This window comes from Furipterus horrens, unplaced genomic scaffold (genome assembly GCF_987537825.1).
Source record: "Furipterus horrens unplaced genomic scaffold, mFurHor1.1.pri manual_scaffold_1, whole genome shotgun sequence".
NCBI classification, from domain to species: Eukaryota; Metazoa; Chordata; class Mammalia; order Chiroptera; family Furipteridae; genus Furipterus; species Furipterus horrens.
Window position 1 is genome coordinate 24,156,558 of NW_028327171.1, and position 24,603 is coordinate 24,181,160.

At 38.9% G+C, this 24,603-nt stretch overlaps 1 protein-coding gene across 1 annotated transcript in view; it reads right to left on the reverse strand.

Annotated features, from left to right (window-relative positions):
- Positions 1 to 24,603, reverse strand: part of VEPH1 (ventricular zone expressed PH domain containing 1) — a 205,981-nt gene that overhangs the window by 105,450 nt on the left and 75,928 nt on the right. The window contains exon 7 of the mRNA XM_090272057.1: positions 2,790 to 3,010. Coding sequence (XP_090128183.1) covers positions 2,790 to 3,010 — 221 coding nt within the window. The remainder of the gene's footprint in view (positions 1 to 2,789; positions 3,011 to 24,603) is intronic.

Here is a 24,603-nt window from a genome sequence, read left to right on the forward strand (position 1 = left end):
TCTTCAGCCTCTGTTGGTTTATTATTTAGATATAAACATTTTGCCCCCTAAAACAAAGGAACAAGAAAGGTGCAAGTGTGCATGCCTGATGCGTTTCATAAAGCTCACCCAGTTAATGCAGAGTCATTTTACACAAAGAAGACTCCTATCTGCTTCAGTTTTTCCTTCTTTCTAGGATGCTAATTGTTTTCCTTTTGATAATCTTATAGTTTTGGCCTGAAGTCTAAAATATGGCCTGCTGGGCTCTGTCAGATTTGTAAATTAGTTGACATCTGTTTTGAATTTGATTATCTTTAATTTTCTTTCAAGCTCTTTTCACTTATTTATTTCCCCTCCAATTGTAAGGATCAGACTTCTCTGGATGCTTTAGACAAAAGTGTTGACCTTTCTCCTTTGGGGGGCACAGATTAAAATTACTAAAGCTAAGTCATCACAATAAAGGCTATTCAGGGAAAAGATGTTGGGAGAGAAGCCTTAGCAACCATCCCAGAGAGGATGAGCAGTTAATACAAAAGGCTGGCTGTTCATACCAGCATTTGGAAGTTCCCACTGAATAATTATAATGATTAGAAGGAGATTGACAGTGAGGGTTAAACTGGGTAAAGTATTTTGATTTAAAGACGTTGAGGTGGTGGGGATGGTAGTGGTGGTGTAGTACGTGAGGTGACTGGTGACCTTTATGTCTTCACATTTAATTTTCTTCTTTTTTTTCCTCAAAAAATGAATAAAGTAAGGAGAAACTTAAATGCGTTCTCTTATATGAAGACTTATATTTTGATAGTGAGCCTGATTTTTTCATTCTGTCTACATACCTCCTAAATTCTTCTTTTTGTGAGGAAATTGTCTATTGCTTATTGGATCGGACTTACTTATTAAGGGTCATTTTTTTTTTTTGTTAGAATGCCTAATGTAATACCCTTGTATAACATGTTTTCCCTTTATATAAACCTTTTTCACACATATAATCTCACAGATGTCAGTTGGCCTCTTGCAACTTTGCATTTGTAGAGGCAACAGAGAACAGATGAACGGCTGGCCAGAACATGTGCCTAGCTTTCACGTCAGATCCATATGTCAGTTACCAGTGAAAGAAGAAATAGCAGGCCGGCTGTATACTGGACACAAAATGGCTCCCCAAACACCAGCTGTAGAAGCTCTAAACAAAATTTCCGAAACCACACCATGAAAATTGGCGAGCAATGACTCTCTGCTTACATATAAGTGACAAATCATCCCTTCATGAGGCTGGGTCTGGATTTCTTGGACGGTGTTGTGTTTGGGCTATTGCTAGGCAGGTCATAGGTCTGTGAAAAGGCTATTTTTGAATGTAATATGTATATAGTAATGGTATTCAACTAGGAGCAGTTTAGTAATGTCTGGAGACATTTGTGGTTGTCACAGCTGAAAGAGAGGGTTGCTACTAGCATGTAGTGGGTAGAGGCCAGGGATGCTGGCAAATATTCTATAATGCACAGGACAGCTTCATAACCAAGAATTATCTAGCTCAAATTCTAGTGGTACCAAAATTAGAAACCCTGGTTTTTAGGCATCTACATTGAACGAGGCAACAACAGATTTTTATAACTCAATCAAAATCATGGTGTACGGAGAAAAAGGCACTTGCAATTTGTCTTCCTCACATGAACAACTATTGTTGACTTCGATGACCATTTCAGGCAGATAATATTCTCTATTTTAGAGTGAGCTAAGAGACCCTTTCAGATTGGCTCCCCTTTTGCTGCCTCTTTTCTTGGTTCTCAGCATTGTCTTCCAAGTGTATTTAGTCACTCAAGCCAGGTAGGTATCTCTGGGTTTTCATCCACTCTTCTCCCCTTCCTCCTCACCGTACATCCTACTAGTGATCAATTCCTCATAATCCTGAGCTCTCTCATTGTAATGATCTACCCTGGCTTCTTAAGTTCCCCACCACTGACCACAATTGAAGGAGCCTATAGTTAAGGTTCCAGTACCAGCATCCTGGCCATTCTCTCTCTCTTGCCAAATTCACTCAATGCTCCACAATGTTAGGCACTTCTTCATTCACTTAGTTCTTTGGTAAGAATATATTTATTGAGTGCTTACTATCTGTTAATTACTGTGTTAAGAGCTATGAACATTCCGTGGGTTAAAATCTTTCCAAGCTTCCATGTTGCTTACAGAACAAACTCCTTGCTTCTTGCCACGGTGAGTAAGACCTCTGATAATGTGCTCCTGACCTAACTTTTCAGCTTACTTTCTTACACTACACTGATGACCCTGAACCAGTCACACTGAACAAATTGCTTTCTGTTAGTCCAGGTCACACACTCTTAAGCTCTTTTATCCTTACACGTGAGGAGCATCCTTTCTATCTGCAGTGTCCTTTCTGCTCTTATCTGGGGTACTCTCATTCATCCTGTGCAACATACCGTACATACACAAGTGCTTGGCACATGGACACTATTCAATAAATATGGAATTAAATTTCACCTTCTCTGTGAAACACTCTTCAATTGCCTGGCTTTTGGTCAGTATGTCTCTCATGCTCCATAGCTCATTGTATATACTTTTATTAAAACCCTGTCACATACTCTGACTGTGAATCCTTTGAGGGATGGTGTTTGAAAGTACCCCATACTTAGAAAAACTTTGGGTGAGTGTCATAATTTATTTAGAAGTTACTTTAGGTTGAGATAATGTGTTTGGATTTCTTTGGGAGGTTTAATGAATGCCAAAGAAGGTGTAGCTGTCTTTACTATGCCTCCATGGGTTCATGACAGATTCCTGGGTCCACAGTAATTCCTGCTCACCTGCCACTTCTGGGCTTGGTGGTTTCCAGTTGTCGGGTAAGGAGCTTGGCAATGGCAGTGAAGCTGTTGCTCATGCGGAAGATGTCTCTGCTCTGAGGACCCAGGATGGAGGAGAATGTGTCTGTGATGCTCTTAATCTCCAGCAGGAGAATATGGTGAAACGAGTGCTCCATGTTGGCCAGCTGACTCACCAGGAATGGCAGGCAGCTCCTGGCTCTCTCCTACCAAGAACAATGAAGAACATGTACAAGCGTTGGTAGGAATGTAAAGTAGGACAGCCATCATGAAAAACAGTGTGGAGGTTCCTCAAGAAATTAAAAATAGAACTACCATATGATCCAGTAATCCCACTTCTGGGAATATACCCCCCAAGAATGAAATCAATATCTTGAAGAGATCGCTGCACTCCTATGTTCATTGTAACAATATTCACAATATCCAAGACACATAAAAAAGTGTCCACGGACAAATGAATGGTTAAAGAAAATGTAATATTGAATATATAAACATACATTATATTGGAATATTATTTGGCCATAAAAATAAGAAAATCCTGTCATTCGCATAACATGGATGAACCTAGAGGACATTATGTGAAGTGAAATAAGCCAGGCGGAGAAGGACAAGTACTGCATGATATCACTTACATGTGAAATCTGAAACAATTAAAACAAACACTCATACAAACTGAGACTAGCAAAGAGGTTTTCCAGGGGTTGGGGATGGGGGAAATAGGGAGAATAAAAGGATACAAACATAGTTATAAGATGATATGCTCTGAGGACCTAATGTATAACATGGTGACTATAGCTGATAACACTGTACTGTGTAATTAAAGTTTGCTAAAATTTGTAAGGTGATGGATATGTTCATTAACTCAATGGGTGAATCCTTTCACAATGTATATTTATATCAAATCATCACACACACTTTAAATATCTTATCATTTAACTTGTCAATTATACCTCAACAAATTTAGGACGGGAAGAACAATGAAGAACAAAGATCTATATTTTAAAAGAAAAGCAGAGTTCCATCACCTACAGAAGCCAATTCTATAGGAGTTGACTTAGACAGGTCACAGAAACCAAACAGTAAAATTCATTCATAATGCTTCTAAATTAGCTTCTTTGAAGTTTTAAATTCTTTTTCTGATTTCCAGTAAAACAGTTAAAAAATAAAACTTGTTTTCTGTTACTCCATTCTCATAAATATGTAACTAGTCTCATTAACCTATTTTGCCAGGTCCAAATCTCTCAACCACCATTAATAATCTTACCCCATACATCTTCCCTTCCCAACTTTGTGTCCTTCTCTGGCCAGTCTCCAAGCCTGTGACTTGCTAACTCTATCTGCACAGGAGAGGCCTGGTCAACGGTACCTCCGATCCATCCACCTGACAGATGATGCCACGTATCAAACCGATGTCCAAAGTTTACCTCCTTTCCACAAGACATGCTCACTCATTTGTTTACTTTAAGATGTGTTCCAGAGCTTATGTGTCTGGTCAAGTGAGTAGATTGTCTTACCTAGCTTTAATCAAGTAAACTCTTCCAAGTGACTTAAAAGAAACTGAAGATGAACAACAAAACGAGCAATGCAGGCATGAGTGACTAATAAGAAAATGGCTTAGAAGGTGTGTTTTTTGTACCTATCAAAACTCCTCATCGGCCGTATTAGGAGGTGGCATAATTTAATCAAATATGACTAGAACTTATCCACACTTTTTTCCAATTATCAAGAAGGTTATTTGAAATGTAGATATGTGTTCAATATAAATAATGACATACCATTAGCAAATAAATAAAAACAATTTAAAATATGGTTTATTTCATTTTTAATTCCTCTTTTGAAATCTTTTTTTATGGATTTAAAATTATTTATAATGTCAGTGTAATAGAAAATATGTGTAATTATGAATGAATATATATATCAGCAGCTGATGCTCAAAATCTTTTTAAGTGCTAGATGTACAGGTCGAAATTACTCTTCTAACCAGGAATTCCCTTTTGTTCCTTGTTCTAGCATTTGAAGCCTTAATTTCTTTCAAGATGTTTTTCCTGTCAATTCTTGTCCTGTCTCCTTCATGAAGCTGACCCCAGTGACCTCTTCTATCTGAATTTTCACTGCATTATAGACTTTTAAAACATCTTATTTAGCACTTGATTATTTGTTTACTCTTGCCTTTATTCAGTGACCAGATAGGTAATGCATGCCTATAATATGCCCGTGCTAGACTCTAGATGACAGAAGTAAATGTGAATTGTTCTCTGCCTTGAGGGACCTGCAATCCTCCTTTCACTTATAATTCTTTAATAGTTACATGTACCAGTCAAGTCTCCTACAGGGGCTACTTCTCAAACATCAATCATCTGCCTGGCACAGAACTGAGCCTGTAGAGTCTATACCCAGTGCGTATGTCTCAGTTTATTGATTTAAGCAAACTTACATGCCAAATATGACCTGACAAAGTATGGAGTTGCAAAGGAATCTGTGCATTACAAGAAATATTTATTACAGAACAGATTTAAGTAGTGAAGTTCCCTACTCTTTAATACTTAATTTGATTTTCAAAGATTTCATGTGCAATTACACTGGAACGCATCTTTTGGGGAAGTAGGGTCACAACTCAACAGCTAATCGAAGAGATAGTTATTCATTAAAGTATAAAAATATTAGATGAATGAAAAATAGGAGCATTGGAACAACTTTCTGACAGCTAATTTTATATTTTTCTCATACAGTTGCCAGACTGCAGAAGGACACTTAAATGCTCTTGAGATACATATATATATATCTCAACATAGACACTCTCATTCACACAAAGGCTCCATTTGTGAATTCATGGCATTCAATACATCACAAGGACATTTTCCATTTCAAGGCAAAATCTGGATGTGGGCATCCCTACCATATGCTAGGCATTGTTGTAGAAGCCAGGAACACAACATTGAAGAAAAAGAATGAAAATACCTGCCATGATAATGAGGCAACAGATAATGAACGAAGTGCATATGTAAAATATACAGGGTATTGGATGGAGAAATGAGCCTCAGAAAAAGATGGGGCAGGACCAGGAGTCCCAGGGAGGGTGTCAATGTTAAATAGTGTAGTCAGGTCAGATCTCATAGAGAAGGTGATACTTGAATTTAACAAGGTGTTAGAATCTAAACCCAACATTTTTAGTAATCATGGAGGATAATTACAGCAAAAGTCACCCTGGCAGATACAGGGAGGTTAGAAAATGTAAGACCTGGGACACCAGAGAGATAACATTTTACTACTGAGAATGTAATTTCAATTTCAAGTGACTTCCTCAGCTTCTGATTCAGATTCCTCTTTAGCAACTTTTTTATGCCATGTCACAAACATTTCATTTGCCTAAGTGTTGCTATGGTTTCATTAAGAATTCTTCTCATTATAAAAATTAGCAAGCCCTTTCTTTAAAGCATTCTTCTTCCTACAGGTGAAGATAGGTATTTGCTGAAATCAACATAATTCTGGGTGATCTTCTGGCAGCCAAACTGAGCTGAAGGGAAAATTAATCACAGTGCAGGAACAAGAAAAATCATTGCTCTGGAACTAACATATGAAACCAAGCCAAACTCACATGGTTTGTTCCGAAACCTTGGAACATGTCCATGTACCTCTCAGGAGTAACAGATACAATTTTGGCTTAGAATGTGTGATGTTAGGGTAAGAAGGGGGTTGGGAGATTCTGATTTCTTTCTTGGAGCTAGTGATTGCATTTCTCTGCATGTTTTCAGTCACTCCGTGGTGGGGACAGGGTCAGCAGCACCTGTATGTCTTAATTGCAGGCCCGACCTCATCCCTTCTGACATTAATTATTTATTATTAAAATAATCATAACTGACCCACAGAGTGCACTTAATCTAGGTGACAAGTCTATTTATTGTACACACTTTTAATGTATTTATCCATGTATTTATAACAATTATACTATCAGGTAAGTCCTGTGATCAGTGTCATTTCAAAAGGAGAAACTGAGGCACGGTTTCTGTGTCTACAGCTGTGTCCTTGCTGGCTCTATCTTACCCTCTCTCTATATCTTGTTCATTATCAGTTATGTGGTTCTTTCATTTAATTATTTTTTATTTAGTGATATAAACATTATAATACCCCATAAATACAAAATAGCCTAGCAGTTCTCAAACTATTTGGTCGCAGGACTCCTTTACTCTCTTAAAAGTTATAGAAGACCACAAAGAGTTTTTGTTTGTCTGAATTATACCTATTGATATTTACCATATATGAAGTTACAATTGACAAGTTAAAAAATATATAGAGAGACATTTTCAGTTGTTATAGGTGGGGAATGGGAGGAAGGGCAGGTACTAGGAATCTAGTAGGTAGAGGTTGGGGGTGCTGCTAAACACTGCCCCCACAACCAAGGCTGAGAAACCCTAATTTAAGTGAAACTGGCCTTTTTCCCCCTCTGCAAGTATGTGGAGGTGAAGAATACAGCTATGAGTACATTTTGGTGAACTCTCTTGATTTGTGCTAAGGCACTAGCAGTTTCAACAATCATTGTTTTTGTCCTTTCAATGAAAATATTAACGCAGTGGAAAAGGTCAGTGATGTATGAGTATTACATCATTGGGTTCACGGACCACACTGAGAATTGATAGACTGAGATCAAGTGTCAACAGATTTTTTTCTGTAAAGGACTAGATGGTAAATATTTTTGGCTCAGTGGGTTACATGGTCCTTGTTGTGGGAAAACAGCTCCAGACATTAAATAAATAAATGGGTGTGGCTGGGTTTGGCCCACAGTCATTAATTTGCTGACCCCCGAACTAGATTATATGCTTGCAAAATTGCCCTGGCCATACCATTCATTTTTATCAGTTTGTTTGTTTTTGTTCTTAAAATACTGCTACTCCTATCTTATAAGGCTTCTTTCTTATTCTTTGTCAGGATAATAGAATGTAACTCAGAAAGCAGCCAAAAATGAAAGTGTGGGTGCCTCGTTCTGATGACAACGACTTCCCTTTGTTAAGCATCCACTACGTGCCAGATACTTGGCACATGCTTCCTCACTTAATCCTCACAACAACCGTGCAAAATGAGTATCAGGATGAGTATTGATGTCAAGAAGTCCAACCACTTGACCAAGCTGACACAGGTGATAGTCATAGTGACAGAGCAAGATTAAGTGAAGATCTGCCTGATCCCAGAGTTTGAATGTTTCTGCACCGTTGAGTGCAGCCCTGTGTGCTGCGACCTTCCTCTCTCTTGCACCCACAGCAGCATTACCACTTCATTGTGGTATTCTTCTCTGCTGAACTTCCCTGAGACCCTTCCTCAACAGTGGACTGAGCACGGACCTATTCTCCTTGACAGTGGGTTGAGGATGGGCCTGAGAACCAAAGGGTCACTGGTTCGATTCCCAGTCAGGGCACACGCCTGGATTGCGGGCCAGGTCCTCAGCTGGGGGTGTGCAAGGGGCAACCAAACATTGATGTTTCTCTGCCTCTCTTTCTCCCTCCCTTTCCCTTTCTCTAAAAATGGATAAATAAAATTAAAAAAAAAGAATAATGAATTATTTCCCCATAGCTCCTTAACAGCCTGAGTTTCACTGGGCAGAACTGAGTCACCAATCACGGAAAAAAGAAAAAATCACCTAGGAAGCTTTTAGAATAACTCCAGTGTCTGCAACACCCTCTTCTTTTCCTATATAATTTCACTGAATTGGATGTGGTCTAGACATAGAAATTTTTTAAACCTCCCAGATAATTCTAATGTGCAACCATGGTTGAGAATCACTAGTCTATCCAGAGGGGGGCAAAAGTAGGTTTGTGGGGAAATGCAGAGCTTATTCTTATATTATTATTTACTTATTAATTATTGTATTATTTATTATTATTAACCTATTTTTGCCCACCACTGTATAGAGTCCCAAAACTCTAAAATTTTGAGAATTTGCTGATTTAGAAAATGTAGATTTGGTCTTAAAATTCACACTTTTTTCTTTTCTGTCCTTTATCAATTTACAAACAAGTAATAGAACATAATATATTTAGCTGCCTGCATGGAAATATTTTATCCAGCATCTGTTATTCTTGTTTTTTTCTTGTTATTTATGGCTTCTTTAATTTTATAATGACAAAATCATTATCTTTCTTCACACTCAACTCTTTGAAGTCTCCACACACCAGAGACATTTGCGAGGACCATTAGAAATATAAATCAAACGAGGTGAGTTAACTGTCAGTGTTTCTCAACGACGCTTTGCAGGGAGCCTGCCAACTGCTGGCTTCTGGCTTCTAGCTTCTGTAGGAACCTTCAGAAGCCTGGGTGGAGCCAGTGGTGCTTAAGTGCTTGGGGGAGTGAGGTATGTACTCCATGAGTCCCTTTATTAATGTTGGTGCGGTTACTAGCTCCAAAGTAAAAGTTACAGGGTTTGTGTGGGTTTATCTCCCCATTCCAATTCTTTAGCTCTGATAATCTCTGGAGCAGGGAACCAGTTCTTTTCAATGTGTCCTGGGATTTCTCCAATATTAGCACTGAAAGTTCCTCATCCTGGGAAAACACTCAGTGGAAGGCAAATTGAGACAGTTGGTCACCCTACTCTAGAATCTGTGCCTCTGCTCAGTAGGCTCACATTGCTGCTGAACACAGTGATATAGCATCTCTCTCTCTCCCCCTCTCCATATGTGTATATGTGTGTGTGTGTGTGTGCACACATAGTCAATTATCATTTTTCATGGCAGCTATGCTCTCAAAAGTCACTTTGAACACTGAATGAGTAAATACCGAAGCATTGTTTCTAGGAGAAATACAGAATTACATTCCTACAAGCCTCTGGTCACACATTTTTATCAACCTTGTTTTATGTGTTTCCATTGAAAGACATCTTAATTACTATATGTTGTTAATTCATTAAAATTGAACTCAGAGCAAACAGCATGGATGAAGCTTATGTCTCACGTGAATTTTCTCTACAAGGTACATCACAGCCTTCATGCGCCTAAGGACACTAAAGAGCACTTCAATGCTACACTTGTGGGACATTTAAAATAGTGACATTACCAACAAAAAGCACAAAAATGAGAAAAATGTGGCACTAGACAGGCCCCCCCCCAGGACAGGCACTTGTTTATAAAAAGAGAGCTGAAACAAGAAGACAGAGCATTGACTTGTTTGACCTCAGCTGGGAACCTGTGCATTGGGCAACTCAGATTTTTCACTGCTCTGTGCATGCCTGTCAATGGCCTCAGAACTGCTTCGAGTATTGATTTGGGGTTACAAACATATTTTAGCAAGTAGGTGAATTTTCAAATATGAAATCTATGAGGAGGATAGAAAGATAGATAAATCAATCCATTGCTCTCAGATCTTTGTGGATATCCTATGAAAGAAATATCTGGTTTTATCTTGGTTGGTCAGAGTTGAAAGATATTCCAAACTGGAAAGTCATATCTACTGAGTTGAAAGATATTCTAAACTATTAAGACATGACTTTGCATTAAGCCATTACTATCATGGTGAAAAGGTAAGTTCAACTCTTCTGCGGTTGGATGAAGTTTGGTTTGAGTTTAAGTCTCCAGCACATCTTCCAGTTGATCTTTCCCTCTACTTCCCACCACAGGCATATTCTCTTATTGCCTTTAAAATAAGATTTTCTTTCCTTAGCAAGTTACTATAGAGCTATTTCTCAGTATTCATGGGGGATTTATTCCAAGACACCCTGCAGATACCAAAATCTGAGGATGATTAAGTTTCTTATATAAAATGATATAGTATTTGCATATAACCTATGCAATCCTTCTGTACATTTCAAATCATCTCTAGATTTCGCAATACAATGGAAATGCTACTTAAATAGTTGTTATACTATATTGTTTAGAGAATAATGACAAGAAATAGAAGTCTCTACATTTTCAGCACAGACACAACCATTGTAGGCCTAACTACACAGCACACATCAGCAACAATGGAACATTAAAAAAAAAAAATTTTTTTTTATCCACAGTTAGTTGAAGCTACAGATGCAGAATGCACAGATACAAGCTCAAGTGTACATCCAAAATCCATATGACCTCTGTTTTTTACCCACATATTAATTCTTATCCTCATTCTATATTATTTTGTACAGATGACCCAACTCAAGTGTGAAGACTGAAGACTTGTGACAGCAATTGGCTTCTTGTAAGTCAATTGTCTACAGCAAAATATGAAAAAGGTGGGCAACATAAGATATTTTGAAATCATTTTTTTCTTTCTTTGTTCTCAACATGAAACAAACAAAAAAGAGATCTTAGAATAATGCCTTTTTTTTTAAGGGATCCATTTGGTTTGGGACACTGAGTTAGGAAGCTCTCCCTCAATGAGAACTGTAATTACGAGAAAACCAAAGAGAAAGTAATCTGAAAATCCTCTTAAAATAGATCCTGACATGCTTGGTAAAACATTTACGAAGTGGTATTCCTATTGGACATGTTGAAACCTGCTTTCTTTTTGAAGCTATTTGTGACTAGGTATTTGTTACCATTTTAAAAAGAACACCCCAAAGCTTTCTTCTTTCTCTACCAATCTCAACACACTCAGTTTCCACTAGAAACAAGTATCTTCTATTAGCAGACCTTTGGCTATTGGCAGCCCTTCCACTACCTCTCTTCCCCAAATATGCCTATAAATATCTTTAAACCAATTCAACTGTCATTTCTTCTGTAAAATATTTCCTGACTTTCCCAGCCAAAGTTGGTTGCTCCTGTCTTAGTGCTAATCAGACCTCTGATGTATTTTCATGACAGCTCTGACATCTTTGCCTGCAATTTATGTGTCCATCTGTCTCACTTTCCATGGTGTGCCCCTCAAAGGCTGGGCATCTTTGTGCCTTCAGTGCTTGGCACAGAGTAATATTTATTGTGGAAAATAACTACCAACACCCCACCACTCCTTGGGTACAGCTCTGGAACCATGAGGTAGAGAAAGCTAACACTTTTCAGCAAAGTAGGACTTTTTAATCATCCTACCTCCTTTTGGGGAATGACTGTCATAATAGATTTATTTGGTGTGGTTGGATTTATATTGAGAAAAACTTGGAATGATTTTTGGCTCAATGTTTTTATTAGCAGTATAATTTTGAGCATTTAATTTAACCACTCTGAGCCTCAGCATCTTCGTCAGTAAATTGGAGCTAGTAATTTACTGGCAGAATCTTTTGATTACCTATCAATAGTCATAGCTCACCCACTCACCTTTTTTCATATAGGTAGCACCTCCATCCTGACATTGAGTGAAAAATGACAACTATTCAATTTCTCAGTCTTGTGTAACTAGGGGGTGGGCATTTGACTGTATTATTGGCATTTGGACCTGAGGTGACATTTTCTGTGGTGAGAAACTGATGAAAAAGATTTCCCTCCCAAATAAAGAGAGATACATGGAAGAACACATGCCTTTCCTTTAACCAGACATTGCTGTATCTACATCATATATTGCCTGACTCTGTGGCAGCCATCTAGCAAGTATAAGGGAACATGTTTATGGGGCCAAGTCAATATACTGAGGATGGCGGAGAAAGGATGGAAAGAGCCTTGTCACCAAGGGTCCTTGATGACATTGTACACTTTTAAATGGACCTTGAATCCACCATGTCTTCCAGACTTCTTGTTATATAAAATAATAAGTATTCTTATCATTGAAGTCAGCTTCAGTTGAGTATGCTATTACCAAACTCATCTTAGCAGGCACAAATACTTTATATTATTCTTCTGAGGAATAATGGAATAACATCTATAAAGGGCCTTGCATAGAGCAAATGATTTTTTAAATCAATTGGTATTGTAAGTATTATTTTAAATAATATCTGAGGAGACCAGAGGGATCAATGAATTAAAAAAATAAACCATTTGGTAGAGCCTCAGTATTTATTATAAAAAATTTTGTTCTCAATGCCAGGAATACTATTTGGCACAGAGTAAATGTTTAATGGCTTTTTTGACATTATGGAATATATGCTACATGTGAAAGGATACATATAAATATAGTGAAGTGATGAAATAGAACATTAGCAACACCACTGAAGGCATCTGTGTGCCCCTCCCCATGCTTCTCTCTTTCTCTCTCTGAGTACTGTCCCTGGGGGTTTCCTTGATTCTTGTCCTATTATACTGGAAGACTTTTGGTATCCTCTATGCTGTTTGTTCAGAGTTTGAGTATTAACCTGTAAAATAAAATTTCAAATATTCTACTGACTGAAGAGTTTATAGTCATTCTTTTTAGAAAAACCAAAATGATAACTGAGTCAACTCGAGTCATTAGAGACCTACCTGCACTGCTTTTCAGTTGGGTTCAGCAGGTCTGCTGAGCAACGTGTTACATGTTTCCATCCCAGCCACTGCTCCAGCCTCCCTAAACCACTCCCAATCTAGGGATTTATAGCTCTTTCTTCTAGCAATAGTTTACATTGTCTCACCACCTAAAACCTCCCCTTGGAACAAAAGAAGTGGGTAAGCTTTTGGCTTTCCAGAGTCTTTCTTTTCTGCAGGTGAAATAGAGTTGGCAAGTAAGAAACTAGCAAAGAAAATAAGACTATTTGTTGTTCAAAGTGTCAATAAATTTGATAAATATTCACAGAGAAAATCCTACCCTCAGAGAACAAAAAATGTGACAATACCATGTAAGCTCTCCCAGTTGAGCCCCTTGTCTGAGCAGGCATGGACTGCGGTGTGGTGGCCACAGGGTGGGTTTAGAACCTTCTTCATAAGTTTGAATCCTGGCACTGTGACTGGCCAGTCATGGGCTTGAGGCAAATTACTAATCTCCATGGCTCAGTTTAAAGATTGTATTTATTTATTTATTTTTAAAGAGAGGGGAAGGGAGGGAGAAAGAGAGTGAGAGAAACATTGACGTGTGAGAGAAAAACATTGATTGGTTGTCTCTCATACACTTCCCAAGTGGGGACTGAACCCACAACCCAGGCATGTGCCCTGACTGGGTATCAAACGAGAGACCTTTCACTATAAGGGAAGACACCCAACCAACTGAGCCGCACCGGTCAGAGCCATGGTTCAGTTTACAAAATGGGTTAATAGCAATGTCTGTCTCATAAGGTCACTGTGAGGGTTCAGTAAGTTAGAAACAACACATGGGAATGCTAAATAAGCATTAGCAATTATTCCTTGAGTGTTCAAAAATACTAAATGCAGATATATTTGAATGGTCACAAAAACTAAAAACAGGCTATCCAGAAGCCATCTATCCCCTTAATTTTTTCCCAGTTAACATATTTTGTGAATTGATAAATGTTTCAGAAGTTCTAGAAATGTCCAAAATCCCAAGACCAGCTCAGTATAAACAAATATGGACCATCATTTTGGTAATCTGCCAAAAAGTTTGCCTAGAGGTGAAATATGCTCATTTTACTGAGAAAGCCTATTTCCCTTTTTAAAAAATGGAACATTATTAAGTCAAAACAATATATAACTTAAGATTTTCTTAGTGACTTGAACCCAATTACAGCTTATTATCTACATATAGCTAGATATTTTTCTCTTTGCAATTATTTCCCAATCTTTTTCAAGTTTTTCTTGTGTCTGAAGTAAAAATATTTTATTATAACATTTTCTTTTTTAAAATTTAATCTTTATTGTACTTTCTTCCATTGCCATTTAGTCCCTTATAGCCCCCTTTGCTAGCATATTATAACATTTTCAATCCCACAGAAAGTTATTGGCATAGGCAAGCTATTTGGTAATCTATAAATTCTAAAATAATTATAAGTAATAAAATTTATTCTTTAAAAATGATGCTACCCAGACAAGGATATGCACATCTAGCCTTAAAATATTAGCAGAAAAATATATGGAAAAAGCTTGCACAGTAAGTAGTAATCAAAAATTGCTAGTTTGTCATATTCAAAAGCTAAGATTCAATAATTCTTTTTAGAGAACATTGAGAGGGCAAGCTCCCTGAGATTCCTTTTTTTGTTGAGTAGAGGATTTTAAAAAATAGGTAAAATCTCTCTTAAGCAAATACACCACCAGTTTTGAGCTGATTTTAAAAATAGCATTCCAAAAAGTCACATTCCTCAATTCTTTCTTTTATCCTCTGCTCATGCCTTAATATTGTTATTTGTCAGCTCAGAGTAATTGAACATATTTTTCTTCCCAGTGACAAATAAAACTGCTATTAGAATTTAAACATATTTACACATTCTAAATGATTATTTCATCACATCAATGTAAATGGAAAAAGTTTCCATTCTCTCCTTAGTATTTTTTATTCAGTTTGCATGATTTCATGAACTCATAGTTTTTGTGGGCACATGAGAGAGTAATAAATCATGCCTAGTAGAGCAATACTGACTAGGCAAAACAATTAAAAAATAAGTCATAGTAATAAAAGTCTAGAAACAGATGATGAAAACAGATGTATCCTTTGTTTTGAAAGAGCCTCAAATTTTGTAACATGGCAAAAATTAAGGATTAGCTTGACTCAGTTCATCTCTATGCACTTGGCACAGAATGGTAAAGTAAACCTCACCCGTGTAGGGAAAAAAAAAAAAACCACCAAAGGTAGAATTTTTGTATTTACAGAGCAATAATGACTTTTATTTAAATATGGAGGACTTCTGGCCAAGATGGAGGCCCAGATAGACGTGCTGCATCTCCCTCCACAACTAAGAAGGAGTACAACTACCTCAAAACTAGAGACAACCAGAAGTTCCAGAAAATCGATCTGCGTGGAAGTCCAACAAACAAAGATATAAAGAAAAAACACTCATCCAGACAGGTAGAAGGGCAGAGTCTGGGGGGAGTGGATGCTGTGTGGTGGTGGCAGCAGCAGGCCAGTGAAGAGTACAGTCAAACATTTAAAAAAGTTGAGAGGGACACCTGGCAAGCACTCCCAGCCCCCCACCAGACCACAGAGTTCATGGCTCCAGCGCCGGGGAAAATAAAGCCTCATTGCTTCTGACTGTACAAACCAGTGGGGGTTGGGGCAGAGGCAGAAACTGCTGGTCTCTCAGTAGAGTCTGCTTGTATGAAGGGCCCTCACAGTCCTAGGACATCTGCAAGCCCAGCCATTCTGGGAATGATGGACAGAGCAACAGTTAGTGAGGTGCCAGTGGGAGAAGTGGGGCAGGTGGGAGAGGTGCCTGGAAAGGAGGTGAATGCTGAGCAAGTGGCATTGTTTCCTCTCAGACACCCCCCCCACACACACAGCACCACAACATGGTGAAACGGGTTGCCCTGTATTGACAAATACCTAAGGCTCCACCCCTTATAACATAACAGGTGTGACAGCTCTACCTAAGACACAGAGGCAAACAAACACAGGAGCCTGTCAAGATGAGGAGACAGAGAAGTATGACCCAAAAGAGGGAATGGATCAAGGTTCCAGTGGATGAGGAGACAGCCAACCTAACAGATGAAGAGTTCAAAACACTGGTGATAAAGATGCTCACAGACTTGACAGATATGCTTAAGTATGGCAAATACATAAGGAAAGAAGTGAAGGCTATGCTAAATGAACGAAGGAATACCCACACAAAACCAATGGTGAAGGGAAGGACACCAGGGTTCAAATCAATGATTTGGAATATAAAGAAGAAAAGAACAGTCAACCAGTACAAAATAAGGAAACAAGAATTGAAAAAAAAATGAACAGAGGCTCAGAAACCTCTGGGACAACTTTAAACATGCCAACATCCAAATCATAGGGGTGCCAGAAGGAGAAGATGAAGAGCAAGAAATTGAAAGCTTATGTGAAAAAATAATGAAAACTTCCCAAATTTAGTGAAGGAAATAGACATGCAAGTCCAGGAAGCAAAGACAGTCCCAAACAAGTTAGACCCAAAGAGGACCACACCAAGACACATCATAATTAAAACAGCAAAGGTTAAAGATAAAGAGAAAGTCTTAAAAGCAGCAAGAGAAAAGCAGAGTTACCTACAAAGGGGTTCCTATAAGACTGTCAGCTGATTTTTCAAAAGACACTTTGCAGGCAAGAAGAGACTGGCAAGAAGTATTCAATATGATGAAAAGCAAGGACCTATAACCGAGACTACTCTATCCAGCAAAGCTATCACTTAGAATGGAAGGGCAGATAAAGTGCTTCGCAGACTAGGTAAAGCTAAAGGAGTTCATCATCACCAAGCCATTATTATCTGAAATGTCAAGGGGACTTATTTAAGAAAAAGAACATCAACACTATGAACATTAAAATGACAACAAACTCACAACTATCAACAACTGAATTTAAAAAATAAAAACAAAAACAAACTAAGCAAACAACCAGAACAGGAACAGAATCATAGGTATGGAGATCATTTAGAGGGTTATCAGCTGGGAGGGGGAAGGGAGAGAAATGGGGAAATGATGCAGGGACTAAGAAGCATAATCGGTTGGTACAAAATAGACAGGGGTAAGTTAAGAATAATATAGGAAAGAGTGAAGCCAAAGAACTATATGCACAACCCATGGACATGAAGTAGGGGGGGTGGGATTGCTGGGTGGAAGGGGGGTACTGGGAAGAGGGGAGCAAAGGGAAGAGAAATTGGGACAACTGTAACAACATAATCAATAAAATATACTTAAAAAATAAATATGGAACTTATTGTATCCTCCTCAAAAAGAATGTTTGAATGAAATTGACTTAGGATTAAGAGAAAAATCAGAGAATGTGAAAGTAGCTTACCTTTATGCCTTGCTATTTGCAACAATAATGTAACCAAATAAATTATGCTTTTGGCATGATTTATTTTTTAAATAGAAGAAAACTGGACATGGTCTGCTGTCAAATAAGATTTTCCAACTTAAGGTCATTTTTTCCCAAAATGGCATTGTGACCACATTTATGTTTGAAAACCCAAATCTCTCTCCATCTGTGCTGGAAGTTTATATCCCAACATCTTTTTTTTTTTTTTTTTTTTTTTTTTTGCATTGACCCCCAAATACTTACAGACCTTAAAGCTTGTAGAAGTCCATTTAATTTGAACTTCGAACATAATGTTATTTTGTGGGTTAATAAAAGATTTAGAGGTCCTATAGTTCAGATTTACTTTCTAAAACTGGGGGCTTGGGAACTTAGCCTCTTAAAGGTAAAGCTTTTGTGTGGGCTCAAGGGACCCAGAATGAATTATACTGAGCAAAAATTTCTTCTCCCAGCACACCATGGTCCACTCATGTAAATGACCTCTCATTGATCATCCTGAACAATGGTTCCACTATTTCTTTTGCTTCAATTAAGCAAACTTTTGAAAGACCATTGGGGACTTCAGCATTGAAACATTTCTAGAGAACTCAAAGAAGCAGCCCATCTTTAATTATACAATATGTGTTTAGCAAATGTTGTACAATCACAGAATGATAGAAAAAAGTAACCACAGAGCTTCTGGCCCAATCATGGAAATGATTTTTAAGAAAGATACTGATTATGGGTCCAAAAAAATAGGAAAGAAATAGCAAGAAAGAAACAGGAAAGAAATTGTGTTTGAACCTTCTGCCAGAAAAAAAAAAGTACTTTGTGCTCATTAACAATATGGTAAGATTTAACTGAAACTGTACATCAGCTACAACTGAACTTTCCATAATTACTCATTACTTTATATAATTTACTCATTATATAATTAAATACAAAATTCTGTCTTTCTTTGCACCTACTTATTTTCAAGAGAAATAGTCAGGTTTTTTCATGTTAACTGAGATGTAACTCCCCAAGTATAAGTTAGACAGAAATATTTGGAAGGATATTATTTCATTACTTACAGGGGAGAATGAAATGGAAAAACATAGTTTGCAAAAGTGTAAACCTTGCCTGAGATTGGCAATTTCCGTAGCTAGGAGAGTTTGATACAGTTTTTGATGGTATCTGCCTCCCCACACCCCCATTCCTCCAATGCTCACTTTCTTTGCTCCTGGATTTTGCCTTGGATTAATTCTTTTTAAATCTTAGATCAACTATGTTTTCATTGTGAACTGCCTTAACTGCTTGTTGGAAGTAAGTAGGATATAAATAAATAAGTAAATAAAAATAGGCAAACAAATTGTAACAAATAGGATGGGGTTTTGAAGGTATGTCTGGCCAGAGAGTGCTGGAAAGAAAAAGTTTCAAATATACTAGCCTGGAGAAAATAGTAATTACCTTCCAAATTGCTTTCCACTCATCGGTGAGCTCACTTTTATGTAAATGGTAGAAATAAAATAAAACAGTCTTTTAGGATTTCTAGATAGGATTACATTGAGATCTGAATGGATTCATGTTTTGTCTTAGTCCTTTTAGGCTGCTCTAACAAAGTATCAGATACTGGGTAGCTTATAAACAACAAACATTTATTTCTCACAGTTTGGGAGGTTGGGAAGTCCAAGAGCATAGTGCTGGCAGATTTGGTAATCAGTTCCACGGAGAAAGGGGGCGAGGGCACTAATCCCATTAACGAGGGCTCCACTCCCGTGACCTAATGACCTCCCAAAGGCCCCACCTCCTAATATTTCACCTTGGGGGTTAGCTTTCAACATATGGATGATGGGGGGCACATTCATACCATAGTATGATCTAATTTTTCCATTTCTCAACAATATAACAGAGGCGTCAAGCCATTGTATCTACTGTTTTCATTGTATCCACTATATAGGTTAATAAAACTTTTGCATCTTGAGTTCAGGGTCATTCTCACTTTCTAAGGGAGCCTGTTTCCTTCAGGAAATCTTTGTAACTTCTGTTTCCCCTCATCACCCTCTTTCCCTGCCAACTTAATTTGTACCTACCAGTGAAGGAGAAGGAGTTGGTAACCAAATAGTGCTTTTAGGAATGTGGAACTGTCATTGAGAAGCTGGGCTCTGGGAAGCATTTTTAATTTATTTTGGGGACGGGGCTGAGGGTGACATTGCTTATAGAAAGGCAATCTTGCTTTATCCTGCTCACTTACATGGAGGTAGCTGCATAAGAAGTCTCTTCCTGGTGACAAACCAAAGTGACCAAACCATACTGGAAAGTAGAAACCCAACAGAATTAGCCTACTGTCATTGTCAAATGACACTCAGAAGAAGGCAAAAAAAAATTATAAAGATACATAATGATTGTCTCCTCAGCATTGCATTTTGCCACATACTTGTTTATTAAATAAAGAATTTTTTTTCTTTTAAGCTAGCTGAAGAAAATATACTTGAGTAGGGTTAGTTCTTAAAGCAACAAGCAGAAAAAAATGTAATAATAAAATCAAAGAATGAGAGTATGTCAGAGCTGGAAAGGACCTTGAGCCCTGGTCCTCATTTATTCTGGGCAATACATGCTGAACCCCCACTCCCCAAGGTCTCCTCTGTCAAAGTCACCAGGGTAAGATGAACCACAGACTTGAAAACACCTCTTTCAACTCCCAACTCAGTGTTTTGAATGAGGAAAGGGACATTTGCAGGAGCAAAGGACCATGGGTAGGAAGAAAGAAGAGATCAGTAGGAGTTTAGCATAACAAAACCCAGGGATTTCTGCAATCAACCACACTTAGTAAATAAAGATCTCAATGATGTGAGATAGTTAGGAAAGTTTGTTTTCTATTTCTCTGGGTGAACTGCCAGGTATTTGAAACTCTATGGGCTCCACATAGCACTGAAATTGGGAAACATTGCCTAGATCATTTTCATTTACTCATGTTTTAGGAACATTTATTTTCCACTAATTTCAAACTTATTAATCTTAAATAGCAACAACTCTTCCTTTATCAACTTTAGATTTATTTATTATGTAACAAGAAATAAGCTGATGTCAAGACACTCTTCTCAGTGTAATTTCGTATGTGTTATCTACATGTAGTCATGGTTAATGCTAAGAACTATAATAACATGAACATTTCAGTGAGACAGTTCATTGTTGATCAGCCAACTGTCAGATACATCTTAGGGGATTTAGCTCAGTCCAAGTGAATCAGTATCAAGTTCTCAACTTCTATTTGCTATGAAATAAATTCAGGCTTAAACTTTTTGATAAATCCCTGGGGGATTCTAGAGCAGATAAACCTTGTAGGGCTTGGACTCTTGACAATGCCTCTTACACTTTCATGTGCATACATATCACCCAAGGATCTTATTAAATTGTAGATTCTGGTTCCAGTTCCCAGGTGATGCACAATGCTGTTTGTCTGGGGATGACATATTTTTCAGCAAGCAGACAGAGAAATTTTGAAAACCAGTAATTACCACCCATGACTGGAACCCAATGCCTATAGTTTTCCTGGCCCTCCTCAAACACAACCCCATGTTACCAGCTGCTATTTACTGATACAAGACATGGATGCTTAGTTAAGTTTCAGTCTCTATAGAACAATTAGTTCACAATGATCTGCAGGCCCCCTGCTAAAAGGCCATTGCTGAGATGAGTAGTCAGGGAGTGTGAGGAAGTGTGAAGTATGGTTCTGTGGATAAAAAAAAGGGATCATATTCTAAGCCTGACAAGCTCGGGGAGGCTTACTTGGTGGCCTCACAAACTCAGAGACCTAAAGTAACCACATAGGATGGTCCGAGCATAAAAATTCATAACTAAAAGTGAGTCATGGTGGGTAGACACATCTTACACCGGGATCTTTCTTGACAAAGGTCAATCTTTACCTTAACTGGACCTGTCTATTGTCTTTTTGAATCTATGATAACATGCCTTGCCAGATAATGGAAAGAATACATAGACTTTCAAGGACTGCCTTTTCTCCATGTTGGCATGGTATACCCTGTGTTATTGGAACACCTGGCAATATTATGGAACCAGGCTCAGGACTGCTGTATTAGTGGGTGAGACATGTCTTCCTCCTCCTCCCTGCCTTGATTTTCCATCTATCCTACCTAACAATTTGAGTGTAAATCATTTATTTGGAAATTGTAGGAGACCAGTAGGCAAGTAAAGAATGGAGCAAAGAAGAAAAATAGCTCAGAAAGGATGCCTGCAAGTTTTGGGGAAAGGCTATCTGATTTGGAAGTGGGGGGTGGGTAGGGAGTTGGGGTATAAATATCCCATCATTGGTTGAGGGCGCCTGGGGCAGTATATATTCCTCACACATCTATCCTGCCATTCATGCATGTTAAGGTGGCTTGTGAAGTTGGGAAAAGCCATAGGCAAAGAAATGCAGATGCTGGTAGTTGGCGGTAGCAGATTTATACCAAGTGATTTATGTCTGACGGCTGGGGGATGAAGGGAGGTGTGGGAAAAAGACTTCTGCTGCTTCTTTAACAGAGCTGCAGGATTTGAGCTGGAATTAGCAACTACTTCACCCTCTCAACCTTCCTGTGACCAATGGCCAGCTGTCCTTTCTTGTGAATCCAGGATTCATTCACTCTTGAGCTCAGGCTAGAAGGGGCAGTCACTAGGTGGAAATTTTGCTTTTCTTGGGGCAAGCACAGGCCTACTTCCATCACAGCTCCTGGTTGAGAAAGTCCGATTATGCCCCTCTGAAAAGAGGAAGATCAGATCAGTGGGGACCAGCCTGACCATTCTTGGTGTGAAGCTGGCCAGGCAGAGGCTCCTTCTGGGACTGATGCATGCAGCCTGAGAGTACTTTGTGGGTTTGGTCAGTTGGTCGCAATTGCAGTTGATACTTAAGACATCGTTGGGAACTGTTGCAACACATAACTTCTGTAACCATTATTTTCTACTCTAGCTTTGCAACTATTTGTGGAGACGTCTTGTCCTTTTACCAGGCTCTTTATAGTTTCCTAGGAATCAAGGTACACAGTATTCACTCACTTGTCTTCTCCATGAAGGGTAACAAAATACTGTTCTTAGGTCACTTGGGTATCCGTAATGGAGAGAGAAGGTAGAAGACAGGAACTGTTACCAGTGGTATTTAGCTAGGAAAGAGAACAAAGGAGACTAGGCATTGATTTAAATATACTGGGGAGCAGAAGCCTGCTTGCTAGCCAGGAAGCTGCACCTTTATACTCCAGGGAATCACAGCACTTCTACCGGAGGATCAACACTCCTCCCTTCCCCTTCTCTGGTGGGAGGTGGGAAGGCAGGCACATGCACGATATAAGTAAAAATGGTGCAGGGGGAGTTGCTGGACCAGAGAAGCCTGTCAGTCTAGCCTGGGGAAAGAAGAGATTGGTTGGGATGTAGACCCACCCAAAGCCTGTGGATGCTTGGGAAGTTCATTGGTAATTTTGAATGGGCACCTGGTCTGTCCCACACCCAAACTAATATAATCCCAGGCAAACAAAGAAGTTCTCTCCTTGGCCCACCTGGTGATGCACTCACTATTCATTTGTGTGCTCTCTCACCTGGGAGCCATGTGACTCCACACGCAGACCCCAGGAGGAGGGAGCTCAAAAGGGACTACAGAGGAAACAAGCTGAGCTACCTGGATGGGAACTGAGACAGCTTAGCAGCCACCTGCAGGCTCCAAAGGACTTAACTTTAATATGAAGCAGAAGGTCTGGACACTGGCTTTTGTCTTGGCCTCCCTAAGGAAATGGTTGGTTTTTTTCCATGGCAGGACAGAGAGAAATGGGATGTTGGAAAGCCGGGGGCAGCTTCTACCGTATGAATAAACCACGCTACACCAGTCTGCTACGCATGGGTCCTCGGAATGCTTTCCCTGTGATCCTGCGGAAGAACCTAATGCCCACCGACAACAGAGCTGTCTATTAATCAGTGAGAACCTTTTATAATCTGGCCAAGTCTACCTTCCAGCCTCATTCCTCCTCCTCTGTATTCAGAGCTCCAGGCACTTGAAACTCTTCACAGTTTTTAGAAGACTCCAGGCCTTTCCCCAACTTTTTGCCTTTGCTTCTGTGGATACCCTCTTTCTACTCCTCTGACATAATCCAATTAGCTGACAAACCCAGTTTATAACATATTCCCAAACTCCCCTATGCAGGGTTTTTTGCTTCCTTCCTGATCCAGTTCAGAAGTTAGGAATAACAGGCACCAGATTAAATTTTAGTCATCTGTTTGTACATCTTTCTTGTTCTTGTTCACTGTGAGACCCTCTAGGGCAGAGACCATGTCATTCTCCCCTCTGTGTCCTCATCACCAGCACTGGGTCTTGCACCCAATAAGAATCAGCAGCTCAACACTATATCATTGAAGAAAGTAGAGTATGGAGTTCAGCGGTTATTTGAAAGTATATTTTGTATATACTCAATTTTTTTTCTTTTTCTTTATACTGTGCAAGAGACTTATTATTAGTATTATTTACAATTATCATGTAACCTTCTTACAATATAAAAAACAATAAACCTGTTTTCACTTTGGGACAAAAATAATCATCCCTAATTGATGACAATTTTGTGGTAGCTGCCTGGCTCCAGCCAAGCAGCTTGAGAAAATAAATCCCCAGTCACTGAGTCTACCAAAGTTTTAACCAACTTCACTATCATTGGGAAATTGTGGTTTTAAGTCACAGCCCCTTTCTCTTGTAGAATGGGCCCCAAATCCTTTAGTCTTGCTTTGCAAGTTAAAGACACAAAGTGTCTATCTAGCTCCTATTTTGCAGGATGTTTTCCCACAGTCAGGATGAGGACAGTAATGTGGTTTTCAGTTGCCTTTGTCATTCTTTTTCCTTTTCCTCCCCAAAATGTTTTTGTGGAAGGCCTGCCGGATGTCACAGAAATGCGACCTGGGCAAGATGTGTGTCACTTCTTTACTTGAAAAGTGTTCATGACCCGGAGCCCAGAGAGGATGTAATAAACACGCCCTGGTGCTTGGCCAGCATATCCCAGCCAGTTAGAAAAACAAGTCAGAGAGCACAGGATTTAACACCCACTCTAGCAGCGGCTGCAATCAGAGGGCACACCATTTGATTCTTCACAGGTGCGGACTGTTGGTCTCCAGCTAAGCAAAACAGTGGGCCAGAGCATCCTTC